Below are 16175 nucleotides of genomic sequence, written 5' to 3'. Positions count from 1 at the left end.
TGTGGTACCCAGGACTGAAGCCAGGGGTGCTTGACCACTAAGCCATAACCCCAGCCCTTTTCATTTTTTTAAGACAAGGTCTCACAAAGTTACTTAGGGCCTCACTAAGTTGCTGAGGCTGGCCTCAAACTTGCAATCCTCCTGCCTAAAGCCTCTGGAGTCACTGGGAGGCTTCTACCATTGCATCCAGCTGAGGATTTCTTTAGAAAGATTTGGGTCTACTCCCTCTGGGAGTGGGCAACAGATACATACCCAACCCGCTCCCAAGCCCAAAGAAGATCTTTCCAAACACCAAAAATAGATTTTATTTGTCTTCTACAATTGATGGAATACAGAGACTGGTAAGTGATTGACACCTGAAAGTCTAAAGGTGGAAGGCAGGTCAGCTACGTCAATGGAGAACTGCTTCCCCTGCCAGCCATGTTCCAGTAATGTTCCCTGTGGGCCTGTAGGAAAGAGCCACCTTGAGTCATCCGAAAAAAAAGGCTGCACAGGACAACTCCAGGGAGAATGGAGGCCATTCCAGCCTCCCACAGTCCTCCTGTGGGTTCTGTAGAGGCCCCTCCACTGCAACCTTCTGACAGCAGGTCACAAATAGTGGTAAGGTGTCCTCTGATTGGTCATTTAGATCCTTTAGCTCCCTGGCTTATTTGAGAACTGGACATTTTAGTATCTGAAAGTGACCCAAAAAGGCTGTGGAATCTACCTGAGATATTCCAGAGCAACTGATGGAGCAAATATAATGGAAAATGGTGCGAGATTTATTTATTGTTTTATTTATTTTTGGCACATCTCCAACCCTTTGTATATTTTATTTTGAAATATGTTCTTGCTAAGTTACTGTGCATCTTGCTAAATTGCTGAGGCTGGCCTTGAACTTGTAATCTTCCTTCATCAGCCTCTTGAGTTGCTGGAATTACAGGCAGACACCACTGTACCCCACTAAGAGATTTTTTTTTAATTACTTTATCTTTGGTTCTGGGCATTGAACACGGGGGTGATTTACCCCTGAGCCACATCCCCAGCCCTTTATATTTTATATTTTGAGACTGAGTCTCACTAAATTGCTTAGTGCTTCACTAAATTGCTGAGGCTGGCCTGGAACTTGCACTCCTGCTTCAGCCTCCTGAGTTACTGGGATTACAGTTATACACCTCCACTCCTGGTTTCAGTTGTTTGTTTGTTTGTTTTCTTTTTCTTACACTAAACCAAGTACAATGCAATTAAAAAAAAAACTGGTTATATTAGCAATACCTATTAGACGTACAAAGCCTATTTAATAAACAAAATAATGAAGAGAATAGTAAAAGCAATACTAATAAAACAGTACCAATAACAGAAGTGTTTAACCATCTTCTAGAAACTTTTCTAAGCCCTTTTACATTTAATCTTCACAATTTCATGAGTTACTACAATTATCATCCCCCATTTTCAGCAGGAGCAACCACAAAGAGTGTATCTGATGTCATGCAGCTAATAAGTTTTCATAATACTCAGCCATTTCCCTGTACACAGAGAAAAGAATTCTTTCCCTCTCCACCAATGCAAACTCAGGGTAACACCTTTATTAGACTCATGTTTGAATTATTTAAACAAGACCTATACTGGTGAACTAAGAACATTTGTCTTTCAGCTTGAAGTAGAAAAGGGATTAGAGTCCAATTAACTAAATTAAGTTCAGCCAGTAGCTTTTAGACATTGATATACATCAGAATCCAAGGATTTACAGAATAGACAAAGCAATTCTCAGTGAGAAAAGTGAAGCAGGAGGCATCACAATACCAGACCTTAAATTATACTACAGAGCTATAGTAACACAGCATGGTATTAGAACCAAAACAGACATGGAGAGCAATGACATAGAATAGAAGGCACAGAGGCAAACCCATATAAATACAGTTATCTCATACTAGATAAAGGTGTCATAAACATACATTGAAGGAAAAATAGCCTCTTCCACAAATGGTGCAGGGAAAACTGGAAATCCATATGCAAGAAAATGAAAATTAGACCCCTACCTCTCACCCTCCACAAAACTCAACTCAAAGTGGATCAAGGACTTAGGAATTAGACCAGAGACCCTGTGCCTACTAGAAGAAAAAATAGGCCCAACTCTCCATCATGTCAACATAGGAATCAAATTCTTCAACAAGACTCCTAAAACACAAGAAGTAAAGTTAAGAATCAATAAATGGGATGGTATCAAACTAAGTACCTTCTCAGCAAGAATGTGAAGAGAGAGCCTACATAATGGGAGAAAATCTTTGCCACCTGCACCTCAGATAGATCATTAATCTCCAGGATATACTAAGAACTCAAAAAACTTAACACCAAAAAAAAAAAAAAAAAAAAAAACACACACACACACACACACACAAATAACCCAATCAATAAATGGGCAAAGGAAATAAACAGGCACTTCACAGAAGAAATAAGAATGGTCAACAAATATATGAAAAAAATGTTCAACATCATTAACAATTAGAGCAATGCAAAAACTACACTGAGATTTCACCTCACTCCAGTCAGATGGCAATTATCAAGAATACAAGTAACAATAAATGAGGATGTGGGATAAAATGTACGCTCATACATTGCTGGTGGGATGGCAAATTTGTGCAACCACTCTGGAAAGCAGTATGAAGATTCCTCAGAAAACCTGGAAAAGAACCACCATTTGACCCAGTTATCCCATTCCTGGGCATACACCCAAAGGACTTAAAATCAGCATATCACAGTGACACAACCACATCAACATTTAGAGCAGCTCAATTCACAATAGCTAAGCTATGAAACCAGCCTAGGTACCCTTCAAGAGATGAATGGATAAAGAAAATGTGGTATATATACACAATGGAATATTACTCAGCCATAAAGAAGAATGAAATCATGGCATTTGCCTTGTAAAGAGATGGAACTAGAGACTGTCATGCTAAGTGAAATAAGCCAATCCCAAAAAACCAAAAGTCAAATGCTTTTTCTGATATGTGGATACTGACTTAAAATAGGTGGTGGTGGGGAGGTTCACTGGATTGGACAGGGTAGAAATGGGGAGAAGGGAAGGATGGGAATGGGAAAAACAGTAGAATGAATCAGACATAACTTTCTTATGTTCAGATATGAATACACAATCAGTGTAACTTCACATCATGTACATCCACGGAAAATGGGAAGTTATACTCCAAGTATGTATATCAAAATACATTCTACTGTCATGTGTAACTAAAAAGAAAAGACTTTAAAAAAAAAAAAGAATCCAAGGGCTTATAAACCACAGTTTTCAGGGCCCCATACCAGAATATCTAGTTCAGATATCTGAAATGGATCTGAGAGTTTGCATTTCTAAGAGTTCGAAGGTGATGCTTACAGAATGACTATATTCAGATGCTTAATCTCAACTTCAATTTTCCCATTGGTAAAATGGGCATAATATACTGATGTTGTCTATCAATGGAGACAAGCAGACATTTTGTTAATTCTACTACACTAGGGAAACACTGTTAGCAATTACTGTTACTACACATTTGACTTCAGGAGTGAATGCTAATGCTGAGTGGTAAGAAGTGTTCATGTGCCAGATGTGGTGGAGCATGCCTGTAATCCCAGTGAGTAGACCCACCACCGAGGCAGAAAGATCACAAGTTCAAGGCTAACCTCAGCAATTTAGAAACCCTCAGCAACCTAACAAGATCCTGTCTCAAAATAGAAAATAAAAAATAAAGACCTGGGGATTTGACTCAGTGATTAAGTGTCCCAGGGTCCAATCCCTGATATAAAAAAAAAGAGGAAGTGTTTATGTTTGAATCTTTCAGACTTTATAACTACAGTCCATGTTCAACTATAGGAGCATGATAAGGAAATAAATATCAAATGGAATAAAGGGGATAACACCTTCCTATGCTAGACCCATCCAATTTGTCAGGGCAATAAACTTTCTTACCTGTCCTGCCAAGAATGTTTCACCTGTACACACTCATATACACACTAGAGTTGCACTAGCTACCAGTTTAATTTATCTAAAGATTAGTGAGAATTCCCTTCAGCTACACAAATATCCCACTAGGCTGAGCAATGAAGATATATATTCCTCCAAAACCATGCACTAATTGCAAGCAAATTAATTCACCTCATGTTCAACTTTTATAGAAATTTCTAGCTTGAGTAATATTGGGTACTTTTGTACTCACTGTATTTTTGCCTCAGTGCCTTTAAATTAAATCCCCTTTAAAACACAAGTGCATGGTGCCTCCCTTTAATCTTGCACACAAGATCACATTAAACAGTTCAATTAGAAAATTCTTCTCCACGTTAAACTAGAGTCGTCTTCCATAAAACTTCCAAATACTGGAACTTGTTGTAGCTTCTGGGATATCACAAAATAAGCCAAATTCATCTGTTGTTAATGATAAGATTTCAAGATCTTGGACAAGCAGGTCTGGTAGCACAAGTCTGTAATCCCAGCTGCTCAGAAGAGTGAGGCAGGAGAATCACCAAGTTGGAGGCCAGCATGGGCAACTTAGTTTAATTGTATTAAAGTAGTGTAAACAGCTGGAGACATAACTCAATGATAGAGTACATGCATACCATGTATCCAGCCCTGGGTTTCATTCCCAACACTGCGGGGGACACGGGGATATGGAATGTGGGGGTGGTCAAAGTAATCAATAAATGAATCCAAAGGAACAGTGGGGAGAAAGGGTAAAAGATTTGGAGAAAAACCAGGATCCTGCCTAATAGAAAAGAGAGAGAACTAAACATTTATTCTGAGTGGTTAGGTAAGTTACCTCCTGTGATGGTTTAGATATGAGAGGTGCCCCAAAAAACCTCAGTACAAGACTGAGGTAAAATGATTGGGTTATGAATGCCTTAACCTAAACAGTGCACTTAACCATTTGAATGGATTAACTGGGTGGTGACTGTATGCAGGTAGGGTGTGACTGGAGGAGGTAGGTCACTGAGGATGTGTCTTTGAGGTTTTTTTGTTTTTTGTTTTTTTTTTTACCAGAAATTTAACCCAGGGGTGCTTTACCTCTGAACCATATCCCCAGCCATTTTTTTTATTTTTTATCTTGAGACAGGGTATCACTAATTTGCATAAGGCCTTGCTAAATTGTTGAGGCTGGCCTCAAAAGTGATCCTCCTGTCTCAGCCTCTCTAGCCTCTGGAATTACAGGCATGAGCAACAGAACCCAACTTGGAGCCAAATCCTGAGCTGCTTTCCTCCTCCACACCCTTCCACCATGATGTTCTGCCTCACCTTGGTTCCCAGAGCAATCAAGTTGGCATCTATGGACCGAGACCTCTGAAACTGTGAGCACCAAATAAACTTTTCCTCCTGTGATGTTCTTGTCAAATTTTTTGGTCATAGTTTAAAAAAAAAAAAACTGACTAAAACAGCTCCTGCTTCAAACCCTTGGATGGCTTCCCACCTTAGTGAGGTCTGTAGGACTGGGTGGTCCTGCCTCCCTCAGGCTCCCATTGCCCCAACCATGCTTCTCTTCCACCAGTCCAGATCTTAAGATGGCCTTGCTTAGTTTGTCCTCACCTGACTCTAACTGGTCATTTCTATCTCACCCAGCATTAACTTTCTCAGGAAGCTTCTGTCAGGTTGGTGGCTGTGACTTAGGAACAAAACACCAAGCAGCCTGAATTCAAGGAAAGAAACATCCATCAGGCACCAAAGGAAACGCCTGTCAATCAGCAGTATCTCCTGGCTAACACTTGTCAATCAGCAGGGTCTTCTGGCCAATCCTGGATTTCAGCCAGCTCCCCCACCACCAACAACTCCAGCAGGACAAGGGACTCTAAAAACACCTTTTCCTGTCCCAAGCCCTTCCATTCCTGCTGTAAGCCCCATAAAATTCCAGTCCGGTGGAGCCTCCACTCGGTTTCTCCTCAGACCCTTCTCCTGTCCATAATGTCAGTCTGATCGAATTCCACCTGGGAGTGAGTCTCGGTAAAGCCTCCTTGGAGGGTCCTTTTAAATCTGCCTCCTTTGGTCGCTGCCTGTTGCCTGATCTCACAGATTCCTGTATAGGTCCCCCTGATTTTCCTGCCCAGGTCTAGTCTCCCACATTATACCCTCCCAAGCACTGTCAAGCTTCTTGTCCAGTTTAGTACAGTCATCATTTCATGGATTCTTAGATCCACAGAATTCCCAACCAGGCTGGAAGCCCCTGCAGGCTGCAGCCTGCCTGCCTGTCTACAGAGCCCATCTGAGAATGAGATAGGCATAGGCAACCTGCCAGGCTCTGCCACAGAGCCTCCACAGTCACTAGGGAGTTCTCCACTTCCCCATTCCCACTGTGTCAACCCATCCCATGAGTAAAGGTTCCCAATGGCCTTCAAAAAATTACATAATATTTAGTGCACTTCTGTAATCCTAGCAGCTCAGGAGGCTAAGGCAGAAAGATCAAGAGTTCAAAATCAGCCTTAGTAAAAGCAAGGTGCTAACCAACTCAGTGAGACCCTGTCTCTAAATAAAATACAAAATAGGGCTGGGGATATGGCTCAGTGGTCGAGTGCCCCTGAGTTCAATCCCTGGTACTTCCCACCCCCCAAAAAAAGATTACATAATATTTAAATAGAAATACATAAATCCTGGGAAGGTGATATGATTGATGGGGCCTCAAGTTGCTTAACTATACAAAGGAAGTAATACTGTGTTGAGAATGTGTCGAGTTAAATGAAAGGGTGTCATTGGCTCTTGTCATTATTATTAGCCTCTTTGGGTTTGGAGGATTTCACTTGACTCAATTTTCCTTTATTGGCCTTAAGTTTTCATGGACTTCATCCTTGGTTTATCTTCAAAACTCTTTAGTCCCTTTGTCTAACCCTCATTAGCTAGACCCCTTCATCTCCACAACAATGAGGTTTTTTGTTGTTTTTCTCATAATATTTGCATTTAACCTTGGTGGAACAGAGATCAAGAGATTGAAATTCAAAAAAAGGAGCCAGGTGTGTTGGTACATTCACATAATCCCAGTTGATTAGGAGGCTAAGGCAGGAAGACCTCAAACTCTAAGCCAGCCTCTGCAATTTAGTGAGACCTAGTCTCACAATGAAAAATAAACAGGATGGGCTGGGGATGTGGCTCAAGCCTTAGTGCGCTTGCCTGGCATGCGTGTGGCCCAGGTTCGATCCTCAGCACCACATAAAAACAAAGATGTTGTGTCCGCCGAAAACTAAAAAATAAATATTAAAAATTCTCTCTCTAAAAAATAAATAAATAAATAAACAGGGTGAGAATATAGCTCAGTGGTAGAGTGCTCCTTGGTCTATACACACACACACACACACACACACACACACACACACACACTCCAAAACAAATACTGGTTTTAAATTTTCTTTTGAAGTCCTCTATAGATTTAATGCAATGCCAATCAAAATCCCAACAGCATTTCTTGTAGAAATAGAGAAAGCAATCATGAAATTCATATGGAAAAATAAAAGACCCAGAATAGCAAAAACAATGCTAAGCAGGAAGTGTGAATCAGGCGGTATAGCGATACCAGACTTCAAACTATACCTCAGAGCAATAGTAACAAAAACAGCATGGTACTGGTACCAAAACAGGCAGGTGGACCAATGGTACAGAATAGAGGACACAGAAACCAATCCACAAAACTACAACTATCTTATATTTGATAAAGGGGCTAAAAGCATGCAATGGAGGAAGGATAGCATCTTCAACAAATGGTGCTGGGAAAACTGGAAATCCATATGCAACAACATGAAACTGAATCCCTTTCTCTCGCCATGCACAAAAGTGAATTCAAAATAGATCAAGGAGCTTGATATCAAATCAGAGACACGCCGTCTGATAGAATAAAAAGTTGACTACGATCTACATACTGTGGGGTCGGGCTCCAAATTCCTCAATAGGACACCCATAGCACAAAAGTTAATAACTAGAATCAACAAATGGGACTTACTCAAACTAAAAAGTTTTTTCTCAGCAAAAGAAACAATAAGAGGTAAATAGGGAGCCTACATCATGGGAACAAATTTTTACTCCTCACACTTCAGATAGAGCCCTAATATCCAGAGTATACAAAGAACTCAATAAATTAGAAAATAAGATAATAACCCAATCAACAAATGGGCCAAGGACCTGAACAGACACTTCTCAGAGGAGGACATACAATCAATCAACAAGTACATGAAAAAATGCTCACCATCTCTAGCAGTCAGAGAAATGCAAATCAAAACCACCCTAAGATACCATCTCACTCCAGTAAGATTGGCATCCATTATGAAGTCAAACAACAACAAGTGCTGGCGAGGATGTGGGGAAAAGGGTACACTTGTACATTGCTGGTGGGACTGCAAATTGGTGCGGCCAATTTGGAAAGCAGTATGGAGATTTCTTGGAAAGCTGGGAATGGAACCACCATTTGACCCAGCTATTCCCCTTCTCGGTCTATTCCCTAAAGACCTAAAAAGAGCATGCTACGGGGACACTGCTACATCGATGTTCATAGCAGCACAATTCACAATAGCAAGACTGTGGAACCAACCTAGATGCCCTTCAATAGATGAATGGATAAAAAAAATGTGGCATTTATACACAATGGAGTATTACTCTGCATTAAAAAATGACAAAATCATAGAATTTGCAGGGAAATGGATGGCATTAGAGCAGATTATGCTAAGTGAAGCTAGCCAATCCCTAAAAAACAAATGCCAAATGTCTTCTTTGATATAAGGAGAGTAACTAAGAACAGAGTAGGGACGAAGAGCAGGAGAAGAAGATTAACATTAAACTGGGATGAGAGGTGGGAGGGAAAGGGAGAGAGAAGAAAATTGCATGGAAATGGAAGGAGACCCTCAGGGTTATACAAAATTACATACAAGAGGAAGTGAGGGGAAAGGGGAAAATAATACAAGGGGGAGAAATGAATGACAGTAGAGGGGGTAGAGAGAGAAGAGGGGAGGGGAGGGGAGGGGAGGGGAGGGGAGGGGAGGGGGGATAGTAGAGGATAGGAAAGGCAGCAGAATACAACAGACACTAGTATGGCAATATGTAAATCAATGGATGTGTAACTGATGTGATTCTGCAATCTGTATACGGGGTAAAAATGGGAGTTCATAACCCACTTGAATCAAAGTGTGAAATATGATATATCAAGAACTATGTAATGTTTTGAACAACCAACAATAAAAAATTTTAAAAAAATTTTTCTTTTGAGAGGGTGGTGGGTAACTAGGGACTGAATTTAGGAGCACTTGGCCACTAAGCCACATTTCCAGCCCTATTTTGTATTTTATTTAGAGACAGGGTCTCACTGAGCTGATTGCACCTTGCTTTTGCTGAAGCTGGCTTAGAACTCACAATATTCCTGCCTCAGTCTCCCAAGCCACTAGGATTACAGGCATGCACCACCATGCCTGGCTGGTTTTAACTTTCAAACTATTACTTCTGCAAGTTTTCCTTTAAATATTCTTTTTCTTTCCTTTTTTTTTTTTTTTTTTTTTTGAGAGAGAGAGAGAATTTTTTTTTTTTTTTTTTTTTTTTTGGTTTTCGGCGGACACAACATCTTTGTATGTGGTGCTGAGGATCGAACCCGGGCTGCACGCATGCCAGGCAAGCGCGTACCGCTTGAGCCACATCCCCAGCCCTCCTTCAAATATTCTTGAAGTCTTTTGTTGTTTTGTTTTTATTTTTTAGGGTTGAAAAGTCTTCAGTTTGCCATACACATAGAATTTGTGGCATATTATTAAGTTTCCCACTTTGGCTACCTAACTGACAGATTCTCCTAAAATTGACTTAAAGGGCAAAATTAATTTTTGTTGTTCTGTGGTATTGGGGACTAAACCCAGGCTTAAGACCTCAGCATGCAAGGTCAGCTTTTATGTATTTGATTCACACTGCAGAATTAGAATTCAGAGCTGGGCATGGTGATGCATGCCTGTAATCCTAGCAATGCAGGAGGCTGAACCAGGAAGACTGTAAATTCAAGGCTAACCTCAGCAATTTAGTAAGAACCTGTCTCAAAATTAAAAATTTAAGCCGGGTATGGTGGTGCATACCTGTAATCCCAGTGGAATGGGAGGCTAAGGCAAGGGACCGTGAGTTCGAGGCCATCGTCAGAAACTTAACAAAGCTCTAAGCAGCTCAGAGAGACCCTCTTTCTAAATAAAACATTAAAAAAGGCTGAAAATGTGGCTTAGTAGTAAAGCATCCCTGAGTCCAATCCCTGGTACCAAAATTAATTAAAAAATTAAAAGGATTTAGCTCAGTGGTAAGGAGCCCCTGGATTTAATTCCCAGTACCACAGATAATAAAAAACAATTGGGCCAGGTGTGGTGGCACGTGCTTGTAATCACAGAAACTCAGGAGACTAAGGTGAAAGGACAGCAAGTTTGAGGCCAGCCTCAGCAACTTAGCGAGGCCCTGTGTAATTTAGCACAGCCTTGTCTCAAAAAGGACTAGGGATGTGGCTCAGGGACTAAGCACTCCTGAGCTCAATCTCCAGTACAAATAAATAAATAAATAGGATTATTGGGTGAGGCAATGGGAAAATAGGCTATCTCATATATTACTGCTTGGAATAAAACCTTTTCAGCCCCTACTGAAGGCAAGTGGGTAATATCTAGCAAAATTATATTTTTGCCCATTGGACCAATAAATGATTCTCCCTCTGGTAATACTATAGACATACTTAGAAATTCATAAAACAATGTCAACTCAATGTATTCACCACATTTTGTAAAAGCAAAAGGTTGTGAATAACCCCAAAAGTCCTTTTGTTTAAAAAAAAAAAAAGCCAGCTAATTAAATGTAATAATATATGACTGTAAGAAAGAAGGACAATAATCTACATTTATAGTTGCTTGTATTTGCATTAAAAACTAATTCTGAGCTGAGTATAGCAGCCTACATCAGTAATCTCAGCTAGTCAGAAGGGTGAAAGATCTCAAGTTCAAGCACAGCCAGGGAAATACAGCAAGACCACCATGGTTTCGAGGAGGGAGGGGGAAGGAAAAACAAAAACTTTAGGATGGCACACAGGAAAATAAAACTATTGTTGGGGAGTAGAAAACACATGAATTTGAAATGAGATAGAAGGGAGACTTTTCCATCACTTTAGGATTTTGATTTGTGTGAATGTAGTATTTATTTAAAAAGTAAGCAAAGCCAGGTGCAATGATGCATACTGTAATCCCAGCAGTTTGGGAGACTAAAGCAGGAAGATGGCGTTCAAGGCCAGCCTCAGCAATTTAGTGAGGCTCTAAGCAACTTAGCAAGACCCTGTCTCAAAATAAAACATAAAAAAAATGGCTGGGGATGTGGTTCAGTGGTTGAACACTCCTGGGTTCAGTCCCTAGTATCAAAAAAATAAAATTAAATGTAAGTAAATTTAAATACTAAAAAGTGGAGGAAAAAAATCAGTTTCACTTTTCCCGAATCTCTATAAAATAATTGTTAAAACAATTTATCTTTGATTTTGAAGAACAAGATAGGGCTGGGATTGTGGCTTAGCAGTAGAGCGCTCGCCTAGTATGTGTGAGGCCCTGGGTTCAATCCTTAGCACCACATAAAAATAAATAAATAAAATAAAAGTATTGTGTCCAACTACTTCTAAAAAAACAAATATTTAGGGCTGGGAATGTGGCTCAAGCGGTTATATGCTCGCCTGGCATGCGCGGGGCGCTGGGTTCGATCCTCAGCACCACATAAAATAAAATAAAGATGTTGTGTCCACCGAAAACTGAAAAAAAATAAACAATTCTCTCTTCTCTCTCTCAAAAAATAAATAAATAAATATTTTTAAAAATTTAAAAAAAAAAGAAAAAGAAGATAAATTAATTTTTTTTTCCTATTTCGAGTATCAGGGGCATTTCTTGCTACATAAGGAATGCTTTTCATTCAAGTTTAGCAACAACCAGTGTTCCCCCTTTTCTGCTGTCCCTATTGTTGACTCATTATATTTGCAACTGACAGATCTCCAGAAATATCCAGCCTAATACTATTTCATTCAAAAATGTGCCAAAGCCACAGGAGTCCACAGGCAGCCTCTTCCCTAGAAACTGAAATGCCCTTGCCCATAGCCCACCTCTTTGCAACATGACCCAATCTGTGGACCCTGGCATTGCCTCTGGCTCTGGTGACCAGTGATTATATCTCAAGAGGCCATATAACTTTCCTCCCCGGGAAGAATTTTGCAAGGCAGACTAATCTTTTTATCAATTGTAACTTCTTACCACATAGCGCTAAAGCAAGATTTGTTCCTGACACTCCAAATAGAAAGAAATACATTATGTTCTTTCTAGCTATAGGATTGGTGGTTCGATCCTGTAATCCCAGCAACTCAGGAAGCTAAGACAGGGGGATCTCAAGTTTAAGGCCAGCCTCAACAACTTATCAAGGTCTTGTCTCAATCTAGTACCTTATAAGTCAGGGTAAGGACTGTGGGTTAAGTTGAACAGACAACTATGAAAAGTTCTGAGGTCCCTTTTGGAAGAGGAGCCATGTAATTTACATTTTTAAAAACAAATTCAGTTGCTATAGAACATACTGAGATGAACCAAAGGAAATTATCAAGCCAGGCATGGTAAACAACTCCTGTCATCTCAGCAATTTGGGAGGCTGAGTCGGGATGGCAAGTTCAAGGCCAGCCTGAGCAACTTAGCAAGATCCTGTCTTCAAATTGGGGGGGGGGGGGAAGGCTGGAAATGTAGCTCTGTGTTAGATTTCCCCTGGGTTCAATTCTCAATACCCAAAACAACAAAACAAACAAAAAACCCATTATAAAAAACCCGTGACAAATAGTATAGAACTAGAGATGGTAGTTGTAGGAAGGACTCAAATTCTGGTTGTCAGCCTAGGTGTCTGTCAGTGGATGAACAGATAAAGAAAATGTGGTATATAAGTGGGACACGGTGGTGCATGTCTATAATACCAGTGAGTCCTGAGGCTGAGGCAGGAGGATTGCAAGTTCAAAGCCAACCTCAGCAACTTAGTGAGACCCTGTCTCTAAATAAAAAATATAAAGAGCTGGGGATGTAGCTCAGTAGTTAAGCACCCCTGGTTTTAATCCCTGGTACCAAAAAGGGAAAATAAAGAAAATGTGATATACAAACACAACAGCTTTATCCAGCCATAAAGAGAATGATATTGTTATTTGCAGGAACATGGATGGAACTTGAGTACATTATTTATGTTGAATGAAATAAGCCAAATTCAGAAGGTCAAAGTTCATATGTTTTCTCTCATGTGGAAGCTAGAAAGGAAAAAGTAGAAGGTAGGGGGAACCTCATGAAAATTGAGGAGCAATCAATAAAGGAAACAGGGAGGGGGAGGACAGGAAGAAGAGGAGAAAATTAGGGAATATTAGCCACATTATATTGTTATAGTGTGTGCATGTATGAATATGTAAACAGATCCACATTATGTAAAACTATAATGCACCAATAAAAAATATGGAAATAATCTGGTTTTGCTAGGTGCGATGGCACATGCTTGTAACCCCAGCTACTTGGGAGGATGAGGCAGGAGAATAGCAGTTTCAAGGCCAGCCTCAGCAACTTAGTGAGGCTGTCTCAAAAAAATAAAAAGGGCTGGGAATGTGGCTCAAAGGGAAAGCACTCTGGGTTCAATTCCCAGTACCAAAAAGAAAATAAAAATCTGGCTGCTTTTTTTATTTTTGTTGTTTTGTTTCTTTCAATAAGGCCAAATTGACTGGACATGTTCAAGGATTTCATATTGGGAGTGAGACATCAAGATGACTAATTTTTCCTTAACCACTGGATCAAAATGGTGGTGCCTTCAGTTACTGATTGCTCCCCCCTTTACAATTATTTTTTGGTACCAGGGACTGAACCCAAAGGGGCATTGAATCACATCCCCAGCCCTTTGAGACAGTCTCGCTTAGTTGCTTAAAGCCTCACTAAATTGCTGAGGCTGTCTTTAAACCTACAATCCTCCTGCCTTAGCCTTCTGAGTCACTGGGATTACAAGAATGGGTCACCACTACTTATTTAAATTATCTGATAGATATGCTAGACTCCTCTTGCAGAAGACACTTCATCATTATACATGCTGTTATTATCCTCAGAAATTGAGGAACTTGGGGGGTTAAACAACTGACCTAAGATCATAGGGCCAGAGAACTCCCACAATTAGGATTCATTTTAGTTTGAGTATCAAACTCCTCTCTACCAAAGAAAACTATAGTGCCTATTTTGGTTGTTCTTCTACCATCCAGAGTGAGCCTCACCTATGGCAACCAAACTTTCCTTTTGGGTGCCTAGTGAAGAACTGAATTGTCCTTAAGAATTCCACTTCCTTTCTCATCTGTATAAAGCTGAATTTTTCACATGCATCAACCTAGGTAAGATTTAATAGATTGAATGAAAATGAAAACCCAGCTGTCTTCTATTAAGAAATGCACAAGGACACAAACCTGCTACACTAAAGTTGGTCCTGGCTCTTCCATAGTTTTGTTTTCCAGAGCAGTTGCTTTTTATTTTATAGGTTATATTAGCCTATCTTAGGTTGTTTTGAATGAGTCGAGGTCACTGCCTGATGATATCATACATCCTGTGGGGTTTTGTTTCAAAGCTGCATCTCAGGACTCAATTCCTAGACCCTTTTGCCACTTGTCAAGTTGAGCTTGGACCTCATTCCAATTTTTTTTTTTGGGGGGGGGGTGTCCATATAGAATAAAGCTTAAGAACTACACTTCCACAGTACATTGGATATCTAAGGTGTTACTTTCAATCCATCAGCCACAATGTCAAGGAATATTATTTGAAACTTTATGAGGCTAGAGTTGTAGCTCAGTGGTAGAGCGCTTGCCTCATATGGGTGAGGTACTGGGTTCCATCCTCAGCACCACATTAAAATAAAAATAAAGATTGTTTCCATCTACAACTAAAAAACTACTTTAAAAAAAAAAACTTTATTCCTTCATTAGCAACCTTGGAAAGAGAAATTCACATCAGAACTCAGAGCAAGGCAAATACCCCCAAATATTTGGCTATAGAAGTCATAGCAGAATTTAAACCAAGCTAGACCCACTCTAACTCTGGCCACAGCCTCATCTCTACATCCTGGACCCCATCACATGGGCTGGAAACTGGCTTCACTTCATCCAAGGGCTTAGTTCCAGAGCATTCATTGCTTCCTCGAGTTTGAGCATTCCTAAACCAGAAAGAGCAACAGTGAGATAAGAATGTGAGCGGAGGGAGGGAGGGAGGGAGGGAGAGAGGGAGGATAACAGCCCTGACTGTTCTCCAAGTCTTTCAGGATTGTCTTGTGGACTTTCTGAACCAGGCGTTCTGGGCCAGAAATTCTAGGGACCCTCCAAAAACTAGGCCCGTTTTCTCACCCTCCAAGAAGTCTAGGGCAGGGGTGGAGTCTGAATTCAGATATGTCAGATAAGAAGACCAGCCTCGCCCCTCAATCTTTAAACTCTCAAAGAACTTCCAGGAACAGCCCAGACGCACAGGGCGCTCCTGGTGATAACAGAGGTTGTTTGGGGCAGCGAAGAAGAGAGAGGGAAGAAACAAAAAGAACTGCTGGAGGAAAGGGAAAGTGAGGCTCCCCCCTCGACTTCCCCGCCTCGAGCACTTTGTCACCGCGTCTCTTACCTCGCTCCTGTCGCTGGCGGTGCCACTCAGCCAAGGACTGAAGCATCCATCTGGTCCGGAGCTTCGACAAGTAGGAGCCATAAACCACGATCTCGGTGAATTCTGAAGATTCCAGAGTCTTCAGCTCGAGCATGGCCTTGCTCACCTGCTCGATGTAAGGGATCCGACATCCGCTCGGGCCTGTTCGGGAAGGAAGTGAGCGCTCCATCCAGGCCGCGGAGACCGCGACGCCGGTGACTGGGCAGCGGGGCCAGGACTGGGTACTCACCGAACAGGGCTTCCAGCAGTCGCGTCGGGACCTGGAACACCTCTGGGTCTTTCAGGTCTTCGGGAACTTTCACCCATGGTGGGATATCTCTACGTTCCGCGACCGCACCCATCTTGAGTCCTTAAAAATTACTCTCCAGCGGAGATGAGTCCTAACAGTGCTGCCCAGAGCCGCGGCGCGGGCAGTGTCTCCAGCTGGGCGGCCCCGCCCCCGGCCTGCGGTCCAATCCCACCCTTCAGGCTCTCGGCCCGCCCCGCCCACCTTTTGGCCCCGCGGATTACAAACTCCTGAGCTCCCCGACCCAGCT

The 16175-nt window shown here is 41.3% G+C and overlaps 1 protein-coding gene across 1 annotated transcript; it reads right to left on the bottom strand.

Annotated features, from left to right (window-relative positions):
- Positions 1–15092: 15092 nt before the first annotated feature.
- Positions 15093–15980, bottom strand: Dppa5 (developmental pluripotency associated 5). The gene is made up of 3 exons (XM_027928088.1): positions 15869–15980; positions 15601–15780; positions 15093–15151 (listed from the first exon to the last, which is right to left on the bottom strand). The coding sequence occupies exons 1-3, from the start codon at positions 15978–15980 to the stop codon at positions 15093–15095; spliced, it is 351 nt and encodes a 116-aa protein (XP_027783889.1).
- Between the last annotated feature and the right edge of the window lie 195 nt (positions 15981–16175).

This window comes from Marmota flaviventris, chromosome 6 (assembly GCF_047511675.1).
Source record: "Marmota flaviventris isolate mMarFla1 chromosome 6, mMarFla1.hap1, whole genome shotgun sequence".
In the NCBI taxonomy this organism is placed as follows: Eukaryota; Metazoa; Chordata; class Mammalia; order Rodentia; family Sciuridae; genus Marmota; species Marmota flaviventris.
The sequence above is the reverse complement of the archived record's forward strand: the minus strand, read 5'-3'. Positions and strand labels throughout refer to the sequence as shown.